We start from the raw sequence: 25,389 nt of genomic DNA on the forward strand, positions 1-25,389 counted from the left end.
AGATGGCAATACTTGGACATTTTTTTTTTTGGGGGGGGGGGGGGGGGGGGGTGTTTAAGTGTACAGTGTTATGCCTTAGAAAACGGATTAAAAAAAAAGTGTTACACCCAAACATGGTCTGGTAGAAATGACCACTCACCTTGGTAGTCAATGAATGTTACATGCGCCCCCCCCTCTGTATTGTTGGCCAGTGCAGGTGGTAAATCAATTCACCAATGCTCAAGGAACCTTCAAAAACCTCAGGTGGAACCCTAGGGTTCTTTGACACCCTGGTCGAGAGACTGCGCTGGAGGGAGGGATGCCATTTTGAAGAGGTAAAGTACAATGAAAGATTGGGAGTTGTGCACCATCTGCTGCAGAAAAAGCTAATTTGACAGCAGACATTTCCAGCTTTAATCAAGTAATCCAAAAACACCAGATTTAGATATTCCAATCATCTCTGAAAGTCCAACATCAAGCCAAATACCCTGGCAGTACATTCAGATCTGTGGCATGTCTTATGCAATAATGTTCTGTAATATGAGCGCCACAGCTGCTGCTATACAGAGCAACCCATGTCCTATGTACCTTATTGAGCAATGCCCAACATTCCGCACAGACACTGAAATATTGTATAGAAAAGCAGGAATGTTACTGCTGCACTAAAATGCTTACAGATCAGCAATAAAGAGCAATGGTCCTTGCAGAAATATGTGCACATGCACAAAAAAGCACGACGATTACAGAATTGTAAAGTCTATTAAAGGGCAAGTCTACCCCAATAGCAAAAACCCCATTATAGATCAATTCTAGCAAGTTTGACTGCCAAGTAGTCCTTTTTAAATGACTGGATTCCGTAGTCATGGTCTCAGGTCTATCCCCACAATAGATAATTTCTCACATGGCTCAGATCCAGTTGATTGCCTAAAGCAATGGTCTTGAAACAGCAGCCTGGGGGCTTTTATTTGACCATTGGGGCTCCATTCATCCCGATATGAGACTATTCTGCCAACTGACAATGGGACACCATTTCTCCTCCCAATACCAAAAGTGGTGAAGTTTTCTCCCACTGGCCAGTCTGCTGATGCCACCCCCACTAAAGTCTGAAGGACAATAAACTGGCTTTGTTTAGAATATATGAGACCCCCCCCCCCCCCCCCCCCCCCCCCAAGTCTAAGGGAGCACAGGAATGAATCAATAGTGGCAGATGAGAGCAAATCTCTGCTTCATCCCAAGCTGTAGAATGGCTACAGTGGAGCGATTAAACAGAACCTCACAATGTGGCCTCCCAAGGTACAACATAGCAAAGCTAGCAGGGGCTCAAATATTAAAATTTGCACACGTTAATTTGGGTGGCTTCACCCCCAACTTTTTAAAGCAAAACTATACAAAAATTGAGAAGTTTTGACTTGAGTAAAGGAGGTTTAGAACCTCACAGCTCTAGTGAGATTTTCAGTACACAAAGGAATCTCCCCAGTGTGGACATGAATACACCCGACAGAGGTTCTAACTTTTTACACACCAAGACAGATTTGCTTTGGCTGGGGTGCCACTTTAAAAACTTTAATCTAAGCTCGTGATGCATCCTGTGCTTTAAAGTAGGACTTTCCTTTGAAGACAAAAGAAATCCATTTCAAGCTTTCCGCCAATGCATATGCCAGAAGTTGAGGCACCTTGGTACCTTCAGCTGACAGACCTCAACACCACACAGAATGGGAATCAGTCCCAATTGCAATGCAATTGATTTGGGCCCCCAATGGCATTACATAAAACAGTCTGTACTGCAATACTCCTATCCGGAGAAGTCTTCCACACCACTTCCATTGTGCCACAAGTTACTCTTAGTCTTCTGGGAAAAAAATTAAATAAAATGAGTTAAGTGGGGAAAGGGGCATGTTGGGCATCACTTGTGAAGAGAACCCAGAGTTAGGCATCCATTCTGCATTGTCACCCCATGACAAAAAAAAAAAACACACCACAACATACACCAATAGACAAGCCCTTACTCCAGAACACCAACACCTTCAAAACAAGATCCTGTGTATTAGCCCTCATGGCTTTATCAGGCCAGTCAAGCATGACAGCTCCATGGAACAGCTGCAGGAGAGAGCTTAAAAAGAGGAAACAAACCGTACATTCCTGGCTGAGCATCAGGAATACTTTTCTATGTATACACTGTCACTACAGCAATTTGCTTTTTCAAGCATGTTCTCACAAGATTCAGGAGTGGCAATATAAAAAAAATAAAAAAAAAACAGAGCAGAATAATAAGGGCCGTACAAGTATGGTGTGCAGTTACAGATCTCACTGCAGGAAAGATCTCATCTCTTGAGCCGTTGGCTGTCTGCATGAGAATGTAAAATTCAGACCACCCATGTTTTTCAAGAACCTTAGACTACAATTAAAGCATATTGGCTAGCAAATCTCTATGCTGACATGAGAAAATTATTTGTCTGTGGAGGGCTATTCAAAAATTATGTCTAGTGCCGCTCAGCTAGCAACACATTAACATAAAAATTGGATACATATAAATAACTACAAAAAGGCAAAAAGGCAAAAAGGATTGCTACAATTAGATAAAGCAGTGAACATTAATAAAAAAAATTCCAAACACTTGTAGCGACTCAGCAGTTCATTGTGCCATTAACAAAACAAAATATTGTGATCTTCCATCTCCATGTGGCAAAATCAATTGCGCTCAAATTCTCCATTGAATGGATGGCTGCTCACCTTATACTTAGGCCCCAGTTTCACCAGTCTGGGTAAGCAGTCCCCCAATAGCGGTAAAACCAGATGAATGCTTCCTCTTGGCTCTCCTGCACCTCCTATTTGTACTGCATGCTGCTTACTTAGAACCACTGGTGAACCAGGGGTCCAAGTATAAGTTGAGCAACCATCCATTCACTGGTGGATTTATGGGCACAATTGATTTTGTAACATAGGAGGTGGAAGATCACGGTATTAGATTTTATTAAAGTGATTGTAAAGGATTGTTAAAATAAAAAAATGAACTCATACATGTTATACTTCCCTCCACTGCAGTTTCAGAGCAGCCTGGATCCTCTCCACGGGTCCCTCTTCGCTGCTTCTGGCCCCGCCCTCAGCATCTCTGTGGGGCAACCGAGCCAAGTCAGAGCTCCGTGTATCCAGACAGAGCCCAGACCTGGCCCTGCCCCCCATCCAATTGGCCAACTGACAGCCGCAGGAGCCAATGGCGCCACTGCTGTGTCTCAACCAAATCAGGAGGTGTGTACCGGACAGCTTAGACACTCATGGACATCACTGGAGTGATATGAGGCTCAGGTAAATAACTAGGGAGTGCTGGAGACAGGGTTATCTTAATTTAACCTAAGGGCCACAAAACTGGTATTAAAAAAAAAAAAAAAAAAAAAAACACCACACACTTTTTTCAATGTGTATTGCATTTTATGACACCATTAAGATGGCACCTTACTTGCAGTCAATCTGACAGCAGGAGGTAGCAAGGGGAGCCATCACCAAGGGCTCTTGCTTCTGCAGGCGTAAATATTCTGTCTGGATAATTCAGATCATGTACAGACAGGTTTACATGGAAACATTATGCTAGAAGTAGAACAAAGCTCTCATCTGAGCAGTGTCCTGATTTACAGTGCAAACATACCAACACGCTCAAGCCCCACAGCACAGGAGCTGATCAAGAAGGAAATCTTAGCAAGCCACTGGGGAGTCATTCCCATTCTGTGAATCACATTTGTTTGGAAGGCTTATCCTGTCCACAGACCAGCAATGCCATTGGAGCCCCTACCTTTCCGGCATACTTCCCATTAACTCCTTGAGCAAGGTTTACAGAGGGTGGACAGTGCTATTCCTACACTATTTAGAGACTGAACTCCTGATTGTATCCACCCATGGACGGTTTACCTCTCCCACCAAGTTTTTCCAATTTGAAGAATCCTAAAGTTTTCCAGAAGCCCTCAAAATGGTAGCTAAAAAAGGGTAATATATAGGCAGACCAAAACCATTAAGCTTACCATAGCTCTCCACAAAGTTATAGTAGACAAAGCTTGCCAAAGATTTTACAGTCAAACCACCTAAGGGCTACGATTGGTTTAGCAAATCGTTCCATGCAGCTTTTGACAAGAATATTTCCCAGTGAACAAATCCTTCAAGCTTTCCTACCTGCATCTGGCACTCCAGCAGTGATTTCTTTGGTGCTTTACATGCTGACCAGAACCATATAACCCATGAAGTCAATAAATAAAGTCTGCCTTTGAATACACTAAACTACATTTTGGACCACCATTTCCCATGGTTCCCCTACCATCTTATCTGCCTGTGAAGATGTGCAAGTAGCAGGAAAAGCATCACTGTTCTCTGCCTGTTGTAGCCATGATGTTTTTGTACTGATGAAGTATCAAACTCATTTGGATTTCTCATACAAGTGCATTCACTTTTGCATGTAAAGTATCTTGTGGTTTGCCCCTCAGTGTATAGAATGGGGGGGGGGCTACAGAGGTGGGCCAAACTGGAGCAGTGTCTTTATTGGATTACATTCAACATTCCACCCAGTGGTGTTCTGAATGGGCACAAATATGTAGAACTGGTTTGGGCAATGGCATCCATGCCATTTCTGAATAGATGTTCCATATACATTCCCGTAAACAAAGCCTTCAAGTCTACCTACCTGAATTTGGCACTTCAGCAGAGTAATTCATTGGAGCTTCACATGCTTACCAGAACCACAAGCCCTATTGCCGATAGGCCAGAGGAGGAAACGTTATAACCCATGATAAAACATTAAGTATTAATTTCTGCCTATGACTACACTTAACTGAAAAACTAGATTGGGCATAGGAAATTGTTATCAATTATTGACTGCCAAAGCCCACTGTACGCAAGATAACTTTCCCCAATCCCAGAGAAGCAGAAGTGGCCCATGGTCTCCCTGAAGCCAAAGTACTGGATATTTCAAACCTAGAATTACAAAAGGCATGGGCAATCTTGTCAGGAAAATCTAATTTTGTTCATTTGTACCAGTGAGATTGGGGGGGGGGGGTCATCTAGACAAAATATCCCTTGGCCTGAATGAGCAAAGTTACAGGTAAGGACTTGCAGGCCACTGACATTTATGAAAAGTTGGGACAGTTGTGGCAAGCTTGTGCCTTCCCTTGAATGTTATATGTGTGTCACTGTATGGCATATGGATATCTGAGGAAAAAAGTGCGACATGGACACGCACTTTAACTTTCAGATTTTGTGGTCTCTTAAGCTACAAACCAGTTTTTGGCTCCTGTACCTCCAGTATTGGAATCCTGGGCTTCTGCATTACTCTGACATCTCCCAGAACTATAAGCAGAGCCAGGTTTATCTCACCCACAGTACGGGAAAGAAAATACTAACACAAAGGTTTCCATTCAGGATGCAGCAACTACACAGCCCTCAGGGCTCCAGAACAAGTTTGGCATTTGCACAGAGTGAAGGCAGAGCAGAAAAAAATCATGCAGCCAATAGAGAGTGTCACTAAAGAGGCTGACATTACCATAATAAAAATATGTCGCGTTGCTTGGGTTTAGAGCGAAAGGTGAAAGCCAAATTGGAATGTGTTACGCAAGCACCCGAAACTCATGTTGCTCCTGGCAACCAAATGTTTATTTACTGCCGGTTTTGCTATTTTCTCTAAATTTAGAACTAGCGGGGGGGGGGGGGGGGGGGAACGCATGCAAAATCTCAGTCCTGCACCAGGCAAAATACACTGCTCTTTAGAAGACCCACAGGGGTTCAATTAATGACACCATGCATCTGAATTGCAGCACGTTTTCAGGTGCCTAAAACTGCATGGCCTGAACAAGAGCATGATTTCATTGCATCTGAACAGGAGAGAGGGCCTTGCCCCTACATTTCCCACAGGTACAGGAGCCAATTCAAATTAATGGGCTGTTGGCCCATGCCTGTGGCAAGCAGGAAAAACTGGTAGATGTGAACCTAGCCTTATTACTTGCGCAGCAGATAGGGCCCTAGTTGAAAGTTGGGATCATAATGGTCATATAAAGTATAGCAGAGGAGAGCAGAATTATCACCCAAGTAGGCTGCTGCTCCTTCACCATCCAATCACAGGCTGGTGTGTCCTTGGCCACATTACACAACCTGGCAGGGTCATCTGGATTTGAACGATTGGCTGAGCAGAATGAGATTTCCATTCATATACCCACTACAGAACACCTACCCCTCTCCAATCCACAAACCATAAGAGGGAGACACTCTGGAGTTCACAGAGGAGAACATAGAAGGGCCAACACCACTCAGGAATTCAGCACAGCAAATGCTGAGTTGTCTGCTTGCTACAAATGGTTAGTAGCACCCTGGATTTCTCGCAGGATCACTAAGCATTTCTGTACTGGCGTTTTTTTTTTTTTTAAAGAGCCAAACATGGAGACATGTGTTGCAGGGAGAAATTTCTTGCTTGGCCCAAGACCCATACCAAGCGTATTTGTGAATCTTTTTAGACCCTCATAATGGACCTGTGTTTTTGCACCATGCCGTCAAGAAATATCAAAACTACGAAAGTAACAATCTTGGGCTCAATGCTGTGAATTGCAAGCTTGTTGTCAGGGAAGCAATCTTTTCCTCTACATCTAATCTCTTCCACCATGAATTTCCTGTATACACAATTGATGGGAATACACAGATGGGAAGGCACTGCCAAATACCAACACGTAGGATGGAGCCATTTAGTCATCTCATTGCCTTAAAAATGTCCACATAGGAAATATTGCCAAAGACTTGACAAACAAGGATTAACCATTGGTTAAGTGAGAAGCATAAACTTGAGGGCAAGTTATAGCTACAGAATTTAATTTTTTTTTCCTTGGTACTAAATCTCTCATATGCAGGGGTCAATATGAGGCACAGAGTGTTTATGGCAGCTCTGACAACTGGGACAGAAAGTAGGATAGTTCGCATGTCCAAGCAACAATGCAAGCAAAACTAAAGCGGGTGATGCATGGATTGATTTTGGCAGATTCCTGCTGTAATGTGCCAAAATTTGTTCCGCAGGTGGCCTCCTAGACATGCATGCAGAGATGTTGAGGTCTGTCCCACTTGCACACACATTCTTTAAATTTCATCTAACACAAATCTTTGTGCCTTTATTATTCAGGATTTATATAGCGCCAGCAATATTTGCAGCGCTTTACAATATAATGTGACAAATTTTGTTAATTATTAATGTTATGTGACAAAAGCCTTAGACTTGGGATAAGATGCACAGAAGGACCCAGCTGTATCCCTGGCAGCAGAAACTTGTAATTCCCATACATACAAGTCAGAAAGTATAGAGGCAACATGTAAGCAGATATTTAACACCTGTACCAAGAGGACTATGGAGGCCACCATTGAACTCCTAAAATGATGGATAACTGGGCGGCACAGTGGTGTAGAGAATAGCATTTTCGCCTAGCAGTAAGGGTCGTTGGTTCGAATCCCAACCACAACACTACCTGCTTGGCGTTTGCGTGTTCTCCCTGTGCCTGCGTGGGTTTCCTCCGGGTACTCCGGTTTCCTCATACACTCCAAAGACATGCTGGTAGGTTAATTGGATCCTGTCTAAATTGTCCCTAGTATGTATGAATGAGTTAGGGACCTTAGATTGTAAGCTCCTTGAGGGTAGGGACTAACATGAATGTACAATATATATGTAAAGCGCTGCGTAAATTGATGCCGCTATATAAGTTACTGAAATAAACTGGTCATCTGCATCACTCTTGCCATTGAGAATACTCTGTCTCCCCCACCCCCATACTTGCACCATATCAGACTCCAAATCTTAACTTCACCATGACAAATGCCATTTTCAGGCATGTTTGAAATGGCAGTTTTTGCCAGTAAAATGAAACTGGTCATAATAAAATGTCAACAGTATTTTTAGCTACTGACTTATGTTTTTTTCCCATTTGACTCAAGAGTGAAGATGCCCTTTAAAATACTGGTTTTAGACTCATCTGTTCAAGATGAATACCAGATGCAGATTACTACATTGGTCTAAGCTGGCCCAACGTAACTATGCATATACCAAACCTTCAAGTTCCATGCCAAGGAGCTCTCCTGCTGGTTACTGAACATCGTCTGCTCAGCAGGGGCACTATTCAGATTTTTTTTTTTTAATTCAATAAGTAAAGAATTCTAATTGGATTACGTGGAGACTGGCATCATCGCCCACCTCATTTCCAGATTCCAGGAGGATTTTCCAGGTATGGTTTATGCATCCAAGCTAGACGATTTCCACTATGTAAAAAAAATACTCCTACCCTAGGTTTTACTTTTAAAAGCTGAGCAAAATTATATATGCACAACCCCCCCCCCGCCCCCCAAGTGTCCAGGCTGCAGATCCAACTCACACACCCCTGCAATTGCAGTACTCAGATCAGTCCTCAACTCAAGCACGTCCATTCAGTAAATATGCAAGGCGTTCCGATTGAATGAGAAACATGAAAGTCAATCTACCTCTCCTCCAATCACAGAGTGGCTTACACTCATTGAAAAAGTATGCAAGACATTTACTGAATGGAGGAGCTGGAGTATGTGATCCACTCCATGTACTCCAGCAGAATGAACTCAGGGCTGGGCAGTTGGCACCATTTGTTATGAGTATGTACAGAGGTGAAAGTCAGAACTGTACATAAATACATGATACCCTTCATTAGTGTGGATTTTTACAGCGCAAAAAAAAAAAAAAAAAAAAAAAAAAAAAGGAGATTGCCAGAATTTTTTTTCCCCCCAGAAATACAACAAATAAGCTCACCTCCAGCTCATTCTCAAACACCCCATTTCCAGACCCTTCCATTTGTAACCCAATACTACAAAATGTACAAACTTCCATCCCAAGTGTCACTACTTTCAACCCTTTGATGGCTCATCTTACATACTTCAGGGTTGTAATATTTTACTGCAGACATCCATGCGAGGGATTCTAAAACCAGCTTTTATACTAAACAAAGGGACGGTTTTCACGCTTGTTCTCAGCAGCATCAATAACCGGAGCTAAAAAAGCCTCCGCCAGCCACACCCTGCCGAAGCCCGTGCTGAGCCAAGTATCTCCGCAGCACGCTGTACACAGGCTGAGGTCTGACAATGCTTTCTGTGGTCTGGTTGGAGACGGCTCTGCCTACACTAATGAATTGTCTACAGCAAGAGGAACTGAACATGCAGCTCTGCAGGAAGATTTGGGAGCTTTCAGGATCAATTCACTAAGCTTATTCATCAAGCCACCGTAGGCTTTTTTGGACATTAAAAGTCAAACAGCAATTGTGCAACGTGAACCCCTCCCCAACCAATGAACCAATGTTCTTTACTACATTAACTGTACACAGACAGGGAACATTTACACTGCACCATGGCAGCTCATGTTTATGCTCAGCTATGGACATACCGAGGATGAGAAGTTTACACAAAAATTCAACAAAAAAACAAACAGATAACGGCACTTATTAAATGTATCCTTTACTTGACCACAGACACACAGACACACAGACACACAGACACACAGACACACAGACACACAGACACACAGACACACAGACACACAGACACACAGACACACAGACACACAGACACACAGACACACAGACACACAGACACACAGACACACAGACACACAGACACACAGACACACAGACACACCCCTGTACTTACCCTCTAGGCTGAGCTGCCAACCCATGGATTTGAAATCCCCCCACTCCATTTTCTCTGTGTAGTGCTTCCAGGATGGAACAGAGCAGTTGCTGGCCAATCAAGTGTCAATTAAAAGGACAACACCAAAAATCTGCACCTGTTTGCAGTAAGGAAATTTTGGCTGGGGATGCCATGCTCGCTTTTCCAAATATTTAATATTGTAATAGATATTTGCTGCGGAGCCACTTGAGGCAAATCTGACTGGCTTATTACTCAACCTCCCTGCATAAAGGAAACAGCAAGGCTGCCATTGCTACTTATTTGGCAAATGCTGGTTCCTTGGCTGTTTTTAACAGCTTGCTTCAGCTTTTGCTTACCCAAAACAAGCATGCATACAAGGGCATCAGACTTGACCCGATATGCATATTTGAAGGTCAGCAAGGTAGAGCACTAGCATCCCACATTAGAAAGACATGTTCACGATAGCAATTGCCACTTGTGTTAATAGGGGCTTCACCAACCTCCCAAGCATTTGTTTGCTTGGAAGAAAAAAAAGCTGATCTTTCAACCACTGCCAAAATGATTCCACTGTCTGGCCAGAACCATAGCAGATCACAGCTTCTAACTACTGGTTTAAAAGACAAACATATCTGCCTGCCGATGTCAAACATATCCACCCATTATGGTCCTCCCCAACCAGGGTGATCACCTGTAGACCTAGCAAAGAAAAGATCCATCAGCTACGATGGCTTGGTGCCTCTTGCCTTTGGACTTCTTAAAGCATCTTCCAGCCTGCTTGAGAGATTCTTAAAAGACCAACACCTAGTATACTACAGTGGTCTCCCCCAAGTTGGCAGGGTAGGGCATGTTACTAAACAGAAACCCACTCTGTCTTGCCACAATAAGCTACAGGAAGTGTGTGGTTCATACCAAGATGTGAGCACTGTGTGCCAAGTACTTTCAAATCAAAATGTGTTGATTTAATCACGAAGGCTTTACAGAGTTCTTCCAGGAGGAAAGCCGATTTTGACACCTACAATGGATCATTAAACTTGTATTTGCTTTAAATAAGTTATGGTCTTGGGGAAGGTGGGTGTAAGGGTTGTGACCAGGCTGCCTGTGGGTCCAGCACGGAGGGAAAGGGGACGCCAGAGGCTGCTGTTGCCATGACATTGGGATAAAAACGACCCACTCAGCAGATTATTCAGCAGCTGCTGCACTTGAAAGAATGCCAAGAGTCTCTGGTGTGTAAAAGCCTAGACTGGCACAAGAGCAGAAATACGAAGCAGAGGGGGTAGACTGCATGCCACAGAACAGCAGTGGAATAGGCAGAAATGGTCACATCCCTGGGGCAAAAGCTTAAATGTCCCTTTTCCATAAATTTGTGATCCATTGGCATGATAAACACAATGCCCAATTACTTCTGTGTCTAAGCAAGACTGGACAGATCACAGAAGTCAGGAAGGCAATACCCCTTAAAGGACAGCTGCCACCCATCTTTTCAATAAGGCAATGAAGCTGGCTTCTAAAATAAAAATAAAGATCCTGCTGGTTCCTGGAGTGGACCAAATGGCTCATAATAATGTCAACCTGTGCTCAAAAGTTTATGCCCAGCCAAAAAAAACAAAAACAAACTTAAACTGGCCATACTCTTAAGGTTCAGCCTACCCCATTGCCAGGGCATTGTATTCTGACAATGGCTGACCCCTCAGGCATTTTACCCCACGCCCAGAGCTTAGTCAGTGAGCGCAGCATCTTCAGTTTAGCGTCATTAAGCCCACATTAGAAATCAGTCAGCAAATTCTGTTCATACGCAGGCACTATAGGATTTTTCTGTATAATGTATAAGACCTTCTTGAGCCTGCTGTTCAATGTGCCTCCCCTCCTTGTCCCCACTGTAGCCTGACATTGTGTAGACCAGCCGTTGCCACATCTGAGCAGGCTCCAGTTTCAGTTTCCTTCAAAGCTGTTGAGCCCACATGACTAAAGTCTTGTGGGCAGATACACTCCAGATAAATTACAGCCCACACTCCCCTCCATGGCCTCAAAAAAAAAAAAAAACTGTTAAACACAATAGTGGTGGATAATTACAGGTCTATTGATGGAGGCTCTCAGTTTTCACCTCCCTGTAATTCTATTAAGACAAACCATAGACAGAGGCTGGAGGGGCATGAAAAAGGCTGTCATTAACAGACCTCTCCACCCTCAGATAGCCCATAATATGTTTTGCACAAATATAAGATTTTAGTTCAAGGACATATCCGAGTGAGCATTTTAAACCAATTATGTATTCTTCTGTATTCCAAAAGTTTTTTTGTTTTTTTTCTAAACATGTGACCAACAGCAGAGGACTAGAAGCTCCTCCCGCTGAAGTTTCCCTGCAGACAGGCTGAAAAACACCCAAGTCACACAACAGTTGCCTTAAAAAAAAAAAAACAGCCCAACCCACACTTGTTTATCCCTTCTCTTTATGTAGATGAATGATGGCATTGTAGTTTAATAAAAGTAAACTAAACCGTGTGCATTTAGTATCACTGTAAAATGACAGCATGGGATAGTTAAAGCATGCCAAAATCTGTTTTGGGTGCAAATAATGTAATGGAAAGACTTCGTGCAGTGATGGTGAACCTTGGCACACCAGATGTTTTGGAACTACATTTCATATGATGCTCAACTACACTACAGAGTGCATGAGCATCATGAAATGTAGTTCCAAAACATCTGGGGTGCCAAGGTTCACCATCACTGACCTGGGGAGACATCTTTACACCAAATCTTTTCACACGGGAGTGCTCTGTAGTCTGCCTCTACCTGCCCAACACTACGCAGAGCAGACAGCTCGCTGTTCAGTATGGGGCGTTTGGATGGAAAGGAACACCTGTCAGTTTCCATCCAGCGTTTCTGATCGGTTCTGACGCCACCAGGTGTCAGCTGACACATGTCCACTTAGATCTGGCTGGTCCAATCAGGTCCACCTGAACTACTGGCAGGCGGATCTGATTGACAGCCCATGTGAAACCAGCCTAAAGGGGGCCATCTGTCCATTTTTTCTAGGTGACTCAATGGGACCATCCATTGTTCTCAACCCTGTCCTCAACTACCACCAACAGGCCATGTTTGCAGGTTTTACTTAATCTTACACAGGTATATTAAATCAGTCAATGGCTTGGTATTGGGCAGCTATTTTATCTAAGAAATTTCTAAAACATGACTTGTTGGGGGTACTTGAGGACAGGGTTGAGAACCACTGCTCTATGGAGTGCTAGATGTCAGCGTCTGATCCAGTCTGCTAAAAACAGACTAATGGCAATTGGGTCCCAATCCTTGGAGCCAATTGAATGACAGGGAACAAAAATGAACAGGCAGTCTGTTTCCATCCGGCCAGCCCATAGAGAACAGTGGTCTGTGTCTGCACAGGGGGGCAGACAGACCTGTCATCCACCTGCTCAGTGGGGATCAGTGGAGAGATAAACCCCCCCCCCCCCCCATGCTGAACAAGCAGATTGCATTGAAGGATCCCACTCAGTTTGAAAGGGCCCCGAGACTTGCACACCTTTTGCTTTGGTGCACCTGAAATGTATGTGGGTTGATTTACATGTCATGTTCCACTGGATTGAGGGACAGAAGTATTTCACCCAGCTATATAAACATTTACCATTCTAAAAAGAATACACTGTTCATATTGTACTCTGTACTGTGGCTGTTTTGTGTTAATTATATGTGTTTCTTACAGAAAGATGCCTTCTGTTTTATGCATTCCCTGAGAAGATTTTTTTCCTACCCAGAATATCCTAGTTTGCCAAATTGTAAGATTTATAATATCCACCCAAGCATAGTCTGCTGCTTGTTAGAAAACATGTGTTTAAGGACCAACGTGAACAGCAACTACACACAAAAAAAAACAACACACACACACACACACACACACTTGGCTGCAAGGCTGCTTTAGGAATGACAAGTACTTTGCAAACAGCAAAAGCAAATATGAAAAAATCTAAGGGTTATTCCACCAGAAGACTACAGAGGTTATGGAGAAGAAGGCGTTAAACTCCAAGCAGATCTACAAGGTTAGTTTACACAACCAAGCAGCTGCGTTTCACTAGACATTAGCCTCTTGCAATCCCCTGTGCAGCAGAGCTTAGACTGGGGGGGGGGGGGGTAACCAACACACCCCACACAAATCGCACAAGCAGTCATTTTTATGTTCTGACATGGAGCTCATACACGGCGCTTCTTCATTTTGGGACAGGAGGCAACAGGTTTTCATTGATCTGTTCCCTCAGTGACAAAGTACATGTAGAACTTTGTCCCGTGTGGCCAAGCATTTCCCAATTATAGGTATGAGGTCCAAACTGCACCCCCCCTCGCCAGCCACAAGTGATCAGATGACAGCTAGGAAGGAGATGGGCACTTAGCTCTGAGCACTTGCCAAGAAAAACAGCAGTAATTAGGATTGCAAAGGCCGACACCTCCCCCTCTGCAACTTGTCTAGGGAAAGTGCTTAGCGCTAAGGCAAGCTCCCATTATGAATTGTCCATCTCCTTACTAGCTGTTGGATCTGCAACAGAATTGCATGCAGTTTGGACCTCATAGTTAGGGTTAGGAAGCACCTAGCAACACGAGACAGTATTACGTGTACTTTCCAAAAGAACACAGAACATAAGACATGGATAGCTTTGACTGGAGCCATTAAAAAGCCAAACTGCTGTGTGGCAGGGCTTTGAACGAACTCAGGACTGGATGGACAAAAATTCATAAGCTTTAGTGGATAAAGCCGCTATCTTGTATACATTTCATCAGGGTATTTAGCAGTTTGACTAAAATTGGTGCAGCTGTGCATAGTAACCAATCAGCTGCCAGGTTTTATTTTCAAAGCTGAAGGCCCCCTTCTCGCTGCTGCAATTTAATGTGGGATTTTCATGTGATTTCAAGGAATGCCTGTGTAAACTTGGTCTATGGACCTCAACTTGCATCAAAGTTGGACCAAACTAGTACAGGGACCACTTTGAAGCCACACATATGAATGGTCATCATTGGGAATCATGGGGTGTGGCTTGTCATGTGCGACTTTGGACATCAGTCACAAGTGTGAAAGGGGCCTCATTGAACATGCTGAAGTTAGAAGCTGTTACTATGCACAGCTGCACCAGATTCTGTGTACACTGGTTTTATTGCCCACATAATAAAAAGACTTGGGGCGAATTGTCCAATTCAGGCTTTGGCCAAACATTTTCAGGTCTACAGCACAAAGATGCCACCAACTGATATTTCCATGCAAGATCAAAATGTCTCCCTTTAGATTGGAGGAGAGACCTTGTAGTGCTAGCCCCTTTAAGAGCCCATGGCACTTCCACCCTAAACTAGACCAATAATTGTTTTTTCCTAACAACCCACTTCCCTGCTCATGCAATTATCTATTCATTGGCACAGAGACACTGCTGATAGAAGGTTTCCGGTAAGAGCCACCAGACAAGTTATCAAGACACAACCAGTCCCGACTTATCTTGAGAAATCCAGGATAAAAATGACAAACCCCTCCTTTCCTTCATATAATCATGAATGCTCAAGCATCCTGGACATTTTGTGCCAAGGCATTGGGAGACAAATAAAGCCTTGACAACTCCAGCTTTTGATGCCTACAAACCATCTTTCTAAACAATCTGCCTCAACACAGCTCATCTCTGACAAGGGCCTAAAAAGTCAAAACTTTTTTTACTTTTAGAGTCCATCACAAATCAGTGCATTTCATGCAAAATGCATATAGCTGTATGAGTTTTATGAAGTACATTTAGTATGAAGGAGCTGCCAATGCACAAACACAAGATATTTGCCAACCAAACAGGTCTGAAACATCCGTACACAGGGGCCCTATGACTTCTGTATACATATGGTGCGACGAGTCAAACGAACGGCACCACAATACACAAGTGGGAAGCTTACAGCAGTCCCAACTGCCACCCTGATTTGAAAAGGCCATATATTGTCTTTTACACTTCTGCCTTTTGGCTCTACAGTATTCTTTTGCTCCTCCCCTGGCAGCTACACGATTCTGGATAAAATGACACAGGATTTCTTTTTGCTTAGAATAAAAAAAAGCACGACCCGGCTTAACATTTTTTCCACATATATCAGGCTAACTTTGCGTTTTTCCCTAAGCAGAGACCCTACAGAGTGAAATGGAGACAGTTGCAATATTTTCTGAACTGCTGTATTTGTGCAGCAGTCTTTCAAATGCATTTTTTTTATCATTGAAGTGTTTTTTTTTGGGGAAAAAAAATGCTATTGAAAGACTGCTGCACAAATACAGCAGTACAGATAATATTGTAACTGCCTCCATTTTACTCTGTAGGATCTCTGCTTAGGGGAAAAAATAAAAAGAATATACATCAGAGAGGAGAGCTGGGGATAAAAGGCACATAAAACTGGGCAAAGTGTCAGGGCTCAGCAGCCACGATTAACGGTGGATTTTATTTTTTTAACAGGTGGGGGAACATGATCGCCAGGCAGGATCAGATATTTTAGGTGATAGAGGGCCAAATTACACAGTGCAAGCACAACATGCTTTAAGGGGACGGTCTTTTTTTTGGGGTAACTCTAATGCATGCAATATATTGATATGCTGGCCAATGGAATCCCAGCATCAAAGGCCAGATACACCTAAAAGTCTGATGCTTTTTCACAGTCAGTGCTTTTTGTTCTTTGTGTGCACAAGACCCAAGGAGCTTTAGCACTATATGGAAAAATGGATAGTAAGGGGGGGGGGGGGGGGGGGGGATGGGTCCTTCACCTCCATACAGCTCTGCCACATTAGAATTACTCATCTCCCAGCATTCAGCTGTGCTCATGTTCTGGTCTCAAAAAAGACCAAGCATGTGCATTTCATTCATAGATTTGGCATACTCAAAGACATACATTAGGTTCTGAGATGGATTTCAGATTACTACAGCCGGGTGAACACATTTCTGACCAGTTACTGCACTTTGCAATGCCTTTTCAAACCTGTAGCAAGGTATGGAAGGGTTAAAGCTTGCCTGTCACGGCATTGTGTAGATTGTAAGGACAACATGCACTCAAGAATGCAGAGCGGTGGTTGCTCAAGCAGAGGTTTGGAGAACTGAGGAATGGGTGCGGTGCTGCCATGTGGTCACTTCCAGTCTGCCCTGGAGAAATCAGCCAAAAATCCACTTAATGAAACTGTGCTGGGCACCGTGGACCATGTGAAGGTCTGCAGGATGTTCACTCCTGCAAGAATGAGCAGACATGTCGGACACAGCAACTGAACGCAACATTAAATGAACGCATATGTTCATTAAACATACGTTCATCGTAAAAAAAAAAAAAAAAAGGAACGGATTAAAATTGCATTTTCTACTTAAGTGACTTAATTTCATACAATTCAAGCATCTGAATAAATCTAGCATCACCCTCTTGCATTCCCTGTACAGCAGAGCACAGACTGGGAGAGAAAGCAACAGAAAGCTAATCACTTCATGTACTTACACAAAGTATGCCAAAAGAGGAGAGCACCAAGATGAACTCATTGTGCCGCTTTTCTTTTCACCGTCTAGTCACAAGCAGGTGCAGTGTGACCTGGGCTCAGAGAAGTGGGTTGAATGATGCTGGTCATCAAACAAAAAAATTAAAAAATAAAAACAGGGGAGAGTTCTGATTAAACGGTAAATATTGCAACAGATTTTATCGGGCTATAAAGGTTACCGCAACTTTTGCCAGGAGCTTTGCGTTAAAGGCCAAATCCCTTTTTTTTACAAATGCACTTATGGGGGGGGGGGGAGTTTATGCAAGTCAGTCTGTAGCACAATGCAATCACATCAGTCAATTGCAGATGCAATGCCAGGCTCCTGTCGACTCTTCCTCCAGCTCTGTGTCCGTACCGAGAAAGGCTCAATGAACCATGAGCGCAGTGATCACCACATAGAAAGAACCCCTGCATACCATGACAGAATGGGGGTGTATGGGGGGAGTACCCATTTGCACTGTGCTATACCCCAAATATAGCAACATGATGCAAAAGGTGGAGCTTGCAGGGTGTGGATGGTTCTTTGTAAAACATTGGTTTCATTTATTCCTGGAAAATCACAGTAAGTGTTTTGTGTGGGGTGACTGGTCCTGTATCATCCCCCATGTATTCTGCGGATGGGTCTTATGCGCAGACATGAGAAGAGTCACATGCGTCCCATACCGGAAACTACCAAGTATTTCTTGGATGTTCTGACAGCAGGTTCACATGGTAGAAAAGTACAGAGTCTATGCTCCATTCTGTAACGCAAGCGTGTTACTTTTGTCTAGCAAAGAGCTCATGCATAGGAGGCAAAAACTAATCTGCAATGCAATCCTCTGGGCCCATGCACACTGTGCCTAAAGATCAGTAAACCCATGTTCAGATCTGAAAAATCGAAATCTGGGCTCAGGGTCAGTCATTTAAACATATATTATGCATGTACGTGCATTTACACAAGTAGTGTAACCCTAGAACTTTATGGTCAAAACACATTTACCATAAGAAGATAGTTTTGATGCCAGCACTAGTTTTGGTTGGAGTGTTCTTCTATTGGTGCAGGTTTGAAATACACAACTTTATATTGAGACATTTTTAAATACAAGTAATTTATTTTATTTATTTATTTTTTTAGAAGTTCAGGTTACTCCCAAGCCCCAAGGGGCCCATATTTGAGTGGCATTCCCTGATGGGCCCTTAACATAAAGACGTAGTTTTACATGGGATACTTGCCTCATCATGTTTTACAATTCTGCCTTAGCACAAACACACGGCACTCCTCAAATCCGCCCAACCTTAATGGGTCTGTGTGATTAATCTTGTCCGTTACATGAACAAGTCTGGAGAAAAAAAAAATTCCCTTAAGGCGCACAGATGAGTGGAGGTATGAAGGAGATTGTGAAATACTAGGTACAGGCAACAAAGTTCCTCTACGTGAGATTCATAAGCTGGACACAGTTCCAGGGATGGGCTTAGGACTCGGATATGCCCTCAGGGCAAATATTTGAAGGGTTATTTTGCAACTTGCTCTAGCACCAACGGAAAACCAAAAAGTATTCCCTCCACCACAAATTTCAGATGAGGGAGAAGGGTTAAAAAGGTGTTGTAAAGACTAAACATTTTTACCTTCATGCATTCCTTACAAGTAAAAGAAAAAAGTTTAGGTGTCAGCATCCCTTCTTATCCCAGAGTTGGCACACATGAAACCACTTCCCATGGGGGCACTGGGCAGAGGAGAGGCCAGGAGTGCCCCATAGTCCAAATCATGTATTGAAGATGGGAGCAGTACAAAGACCTCAGATATTCCCATTAAAATGAAAATGGGGCAAGAGCAGGTAAGTAGACATTTTCAATAGAGTTCAGTACCTGGTAACTTTCTAGGAGTCTTCCAGGGCAACATCTGAGACCAATGCTGCCTTGGAAGACTTTAGAAAAATTACCTTTACAATCACTAATGCCCAGTACACATGATCAGATTAAGCGGACCAATGATCGTCCGTTTTTTTGGAATGATAATTGCAGATTGAACCGGATGATTTTACTAATGTCACAAATTCTCATAAGCCAGAATAAAAGTTTGGAAGCAATGCTGTATTTTTGAATGCATTTGTATTGAATTTTCAAACTGCTGTATGGATTAAACGAAAATTGTGCAGTCTGGCATTAGATGTAAAAAAACAAACGCTTTTCGTTCATGTCCGAAAATATAGAATGAACTGCCATGATTGGCTCTCGAAAGCTCTGTACCAACGATCCGATAATGGTACGATCGCTTCAAAAGCAGTATTTTTCATACGATTTTCTGATAGTGTTTACGGGGCTTAAGGCTGAACTCCAATAATGGCAGTTTTGGGGGGGTTTGTTTAAACAAAATTACACTGGATCATCTTGGGCCAAAAGTAAACATGCGCCATACCCTTGGAAGGTATGCTGCACTGCTGTGTACTGAAAAAAGGGGGCTGTCTGCAACAAGCACCATTTAGAGAACTTTTCCCTCCCATTTTTTCAATGAATGCAAAGTTATGAGTGGACACATCGGAAATGACATTACCACTGCCTCTCCACCAGGTCCAATCAGAATGCTTTACCATTACAGCTGTTCCCAAAGCAGCAGGGCAGCCACTCGGCATAGGACCCAGAAACTAGTGGTGCTTATACAGCAATTTCCCACAGGTATGGCATATGCACATCTTACATTGGTTCAAACTAAATATTGCTTTACTGGAATTCAGCTTTAAATAGGAACTCCACCCTTGCTATCAAAAAGTTAATTCTAAAATGTGTCCCTGGAAAAAAAAAAAAACACACACACACACACATTAAAGCGGAGGCCCGTCTGTAAAAAAAAAAAAAAAGTCAGCAGCTACAAATACTGTAGCAGACTTAAAGGACACTTACCTGTCCAGGGAGCCCATGATGTCCTCACCTGAAGCTGACCCATCCCTCTGTGCTAGGTGGAGGCGCCGGAATCTTCAGTAAGGGAATCACAGCCTGGTTCCCTACTGCACTTGTCATGCTGCACGTTTTGAGTGGTCCCTGCTGTCTTCTGGGACCTGTGTGTCTCCCAAAAGAAAGGGGAGGGGCAGGGCAAAAGGAGGAGGGGCTGGACATTGCATACTTTGCCACACAGATTGTGGCAATCTTTACCCAGAGCAGATACCTGGGTAATGGGGTCAAATCGACATTCAAAGGAGGGGGCCAGACATGGCATAGATTGCTGAGGATACTGCAGAGATCTTTTGCCAGAACTGGGAACAAATACCTGGATTAGACAGACATCTGCTCCCCCCTGAAAGGTGCCAAATGCGACACTGGATCGGCGGAAGTTACATTCCTAAATGGAACCCCGCTTTAAGGCCATTTCACACCGAGGCTCTACAGCGCTAAAATATAGCACCTGCATAGCGCCTGTAAAGAGCCTCTCCCGTGTGAAAGCCCTCACTTTCACACTGGAGCGGTGCACTTGTAGGATGATAAAATAAGTCCCGCAAGCAGCATCTTTGCAGTGCTGTAGGAGCAGGGCATACACCACTCCTAAAGTGCCCTGCCTATTGAAGTCAATAGGAGAAGCAGCAGTTTTAACCCTCAGCTGCTAGCATTCAAATAGCGCCGCTAACATGGTAAAGCTCTGCTAAAAATAGCGCAGATTTACCATCGATGCCCGTCTCAGTGTGAAAGTAGCCCAAAGCTGGTCATACATCATACAGTTCCTATAGATTTACCTTCAACTGTAGTGCCTTGAGTTAGAACCGTTGAGAAAGGCTGCTCTAGAGTTCTTGCATACAGCTACAAATTACCACATTATACATGGCAAAATAAGGAATCAAATTTGGATTATAGGAGACAATGCAAAGAAGCTAATCTAGCTCTTCAGCTGCACAGGCACACATTCAAGTTGGGATACTGGAATGGCATGGGTTAATAGACAGCATCACTGTCTGAACCCAGGGAAAAAAAAAAGTCTGTTTCCTGCCTGCAAATGCTTGGTCTAAGGGGATCCTGAGGAAATTCCATGGCAACCACATTCCAGAGGTCTGCTGGGATCACCAGGAGCATGACCCCTAAGCCACCCTGCAGGGGCATCATTTCCAAAAGAATGTCTAACATTCCAGGAAACACCTTCAGGAGATAAAAGGTCTGCATAATAAAAAAAAACAAAAAAAAAAAAAACAGCCAATTATTAATTTATACAATTAAAGTCCAAGAATAGCAAATCGGCCCTGGAAAGGAATTTAAGGCAAAGCTGCCGGCCCGTTAACTGTTGCATGCCACTTCTGCTTTAAAAACCAAGAAAGAAACGTGCAGCTGAGGAATTCTGCTGGAAACAAAAGAAAGTTAGAGACGGATGAGAAAAGTTTTAGATGAATAGGCCGCCACAAGCAGACAACATTCTGTGGAAGAGGGCCAGACATGCACAGCTTTTTACAAGCTAGAGCATTCTGGGAGATTTACTTCAGCACAAACTCACAACTGATAGGCCTTGGGACAGAAGATACAAAGCCATCGTGTATAGAAATGAAGATGGGGCAGCACAGCCTCAGATGGAGCTCCCCATAGCTCCATTTATTGAAATGAAGATGGAGGAATAGAAAGCCTCAGGATGGAGCTCCCCATAGCTCCTTTAAATGAAGATGGGGCAGCACAGCCTCAGATGGCACTTCCTATGGTTCCATCATGTACTGAAATGAAGCCAAGGTAGTTGAAAACCTCAAGATGGAGTTCCCTATAGTCCCATCATGTACAGCAAAGTTAAGAATGCCTTAGATGGAGCAAGCATTGTATAGAAATTAAGACGTCCATAGTCCAATCGTGTATTGAAGATGAAAGTAGTACAAAGGCCTCGGATGGAGATCTCCACTGAAAAAGATGGGGCAAGCAGAGCCTCGGATGGAGCTCCCCATGGTCCTATCACATAAAGAAATGGAAGCCAAGGCAGTAGAAAGCCCTAGATGGAGCTTCCCATAGTCCCAACATGTACAGAAAAGATGGGGCACTACAGGGCCTCAGAGAGCTCCCTGTAATCCCATCATGTATTAAAATGGAGAGGACAGTAGAACACCTCAGATGGAGCTCCCATAGTCCCGTAATGGGAAGGAGGGAAGGAGGGAAGGAGGGAAGGAGGGAAGGAGGGAAGGAGGGAAGGAGGGAAGGAGGGAAGGAGGGAAGGAGGGAAGGAGGGAAGGAGGGAAGGAGGGAAGGAGGCCTCAGAGCTCCCCATAGTCCCAGAATAGAAAGATGGGGTAACTGCATCATATGGGAGCACCCCATAGTCAAAAAAAAACACGCAAAGTTGGGGCAGCATAAAGCCTTGATGGCCAATAATCCAATCATACATTGGGTAGTAAAAGACAAACAGCCCCCTGAGGTTCAATTTATGGTATCCAAAAAGGACTCAGTGTGAACTACTTGAAAACGGGTGCCAGAACCGTACACAAATCTGGTGCCTCTTGAATGACTATTACAGCGCCCAGGGCTGAATCTGCCAAGATTGGACACCTTCCCTCTACTCCACTATGGGGACATCTGCTAAATCATTCAGATGTCTGCAAGTGCAGAGTACGGCTGCAAGACAGTTGAGTCAGAAATCCAGAGAGCCTTTGGCTGGCCAGACAGCCAATCATATGAATGTTCAATGTAACAAGAATCAGATCTTTCAGAAGCCAACTACTTAAAATGTGTATCCGTTCCAATTTCCAGGCCCGAAGAACCCGTGAGCCTGGCAGGGAATGTCAAACGTGAGACTTTTTTCATTCTGGTGTTTAGTGGTCAACTGCAAGGGACCAAACTTATAATTGTTTATCATGCAAGTATATAGTTAGTATAACAGAAGAGGGATCAGTCAGCATAGGAAATGGTATCAATATAGCCAGCCCCAGTGACAGCAAGAACCGACACGCCTATCCCAGCCCCTAGTCACACCTAGGCACTTTGTTCCTAAAATACAACACTATGCATTAATGGAGGCTGAAGCTGGTCATAAACTGTACAATTTTTACGCAATCAGATTGTATAGTGTGTGGCCAGTTCACAGACGATGGTACGGTCTCCATTATGTTTACCAAAACTGTTCTAGGAGGTCACAACCAAGTAATCCATTCAAGTTAGAACACCTCAGGAAGGCCCTTGCATAACAGTTGATGGTAGAGCTAGGAGGAGATGTACACGACTGAATAGTTCAGGTAGGTTCCTTTGTTATAGTTTTGGCAAAGCTAAAGTTGATTGTATGGTCAGATTGTAACGTGTAGGGTGACCCTAAACTTGATGAAATTGTAACATATTGGGTGGTGATCACTGCATTGATGCAGGATTCATACTTTGGATATAAGTGCTGGATAGAAATTCCTCAAATGCCAGTTTTGACTGGTCTCAAATTCGTTTTCTACCGTTTATTTCCCGTTGAACAGATCTGTCAAGAAATTAACTGAAGGTGGAAGGATCCAATCATTTTCAAGCAGATTGTAAACCACAGAATGTACAGTAAACTTGACACTGAAAGTGATGGACAAGTTTGGCCAGCAGCTGATCCCTGACTGTATGGACGGAGGTTGTACAATCAGATGTTAACATGTATGGCCATCCTTAAAGCACATATTAAAATCTTAACATACAATCTCCTTTACCCTCCATACACTTTACAATCTGACCATACAATTTCTGTATAAACCTTAAGATTAAACAAAAACTATTTAGGAGGATATGCCTTGTTTATCCAATCAATTAGCACCCAATCAGGCAGGCCTGCATGCTATATACTGGTTGGCAGATAGAAAAGGAGATCCCACAGATTGTAACACAGGTGTGGAGAGTTTAGCTCCACCAAACTTCTACGTAGTATAAGGGCCCGCCCGCCTGATTGGACACTGACTTTATAGTTTACCTAGGTCCTCACATAACACAGATTTCAGGGAATCAAAATTGGATTGTACAAAGGTTGTAAAGTGTATGGTGATGGATAAACACACACCTTTAGAAGCAACTACTATAAAATGTCCTCAGTTATAGCCTAGGAGGGTCCTCAGTTATAGCCTAGGAGGGTCCTCAGTTATAGCCTAGGAGGGTCCTCAGTTATAGCCTAGGAGGGTCCTCAGTTATAGCCTAGGAGGGTCCTCAGTTATAGCCTAGGAGGGTCCTGCAATTTTTTTTTTTTTGCCAACTACAAAGCTGTGCAAAAGATTGTCTAGGGCAGTGGTCATCAACCCTTTCCTCAGGGCCCACTAACAGGCCAGGTTTTATGTATTACCTTGGGGAGATGCAGACTAGAATACTGCAATCACTGAGCAGCAAATGATATCACCTGTGATGTATTTCAGTTATCTTGCAAACCTGGCCTGTTAGTGGGCCCTGAGGACAGGGTTGATGACCACTGGTCTAGGGTATGGGCACCCCAACACTCTGCCTTGATGCAGGAAGCAGACAGCTGTTGGAAGGAGCACGTGTAGCTTTGAATGCTGTCTGTAAGTGCATGGACCATAGAAATAAATGTAAATAAATAATAAATGTAAGATAATATTTTTCTTCAATAAAAAACAATAAAAAATTAAGTCAAAACAAAAACAACAACAAAATATAAAATAAAAAATAAAAAATAAAATAAATAAAATAACCAGCAACATTTTCTTCTACAATGTCAATCATACCAAACAGATTTTTGTCAATAGAATGGAAGGTGAAGCAGTGAGCACTGGAAATCTGCAATCATAAAATGATTACATTGTAAATCAATAGTAAGTAAATCACCGACTTCTTCCAATAGACTTGCACTGCCAGCGATCAGTGAAGCCGATCATCGTCCCCCGTGTATGGCCGAGCCCAGTCTTACCTATGGAGACCAGCTTGATGTTCTCCCGGTCCAGGAACTCCAGGGCCACCGACACGTTCTCCAGCTGCATCTGTCGGAAGGTAGGTCTCTGGTTGTACTTGCGGTACATCTTCTTCTGGCTCAGCACCTCCAGCAGGGCGATGAGTCTCAGGCCGTCCCCGAGGTCCACCTGCAGGTTGGCGATCCTCTTGTTGACACATTTCAGGTGCTCGTTACACCAGCGGGTGAAGGTGTTCTGCTGGATCTTCTTCCATGGTGCGTCCTCCGCCAGGTCCTTCTCAGTAGCCGGCATCTCTGCTGGATCCGCCCCGGCTGCTGCTGCCGCTGCTCCGCTCTGGGTGAGCCTCGGGTGGGCGCTGCTCATTTTATGGCTTCGGATGAGAGGAGGGTCCGGGGGAGAATCGGGAGGATGGGCCGGCCTTAAAGACAC

General features: G+C 43.6%; 1 protein-coding gene across 4 annotated transcripts in view; it reads right to left on the reverse strand.

The window, feature by feature from the left end:
• FLNA (filamin A) overlaps window positions 1-25,389 on the reverse strand; it is a 157,567-nt gene that overhangs the window by 61,332 nt on the left and 70,846 nt on the right. For all 4 annotated transcript variants that reach the window (XM_077479050.1, XM_077479048.1, XM_077479049.1 and 1 more), the window contains exon 2: window positions 24,960-25,378. In XM_077479050.1, coding sequence (XP_077335176.1) covers window positions 24,960-25,323 — 364 coding nt within the window. In that variant the 5' untranslated portion in view covers window positions 25,324-25,378. The remainder of the gene's footprint in view (window positions 1-24,959; window positions 25,379-25,389) is intronic.

This window comes from Lithobates pipiens, unplaced genomic scaffold (genome assembly GCF_037356315.1).
Source record: "Lithobates pipiens isolate NorthernLeopardFrog02 unplaced genomic scaffold, aLitPip1_a1.2 Scaffold_1, whole genome shotgun sequence".
In the NCBI taxonomy this organism is placed as follows: Eukaryota; Metazoa; Chordata; class Amphibia; order Anura; family Ranidae; genus Lithobates; species Lithobates pipiens.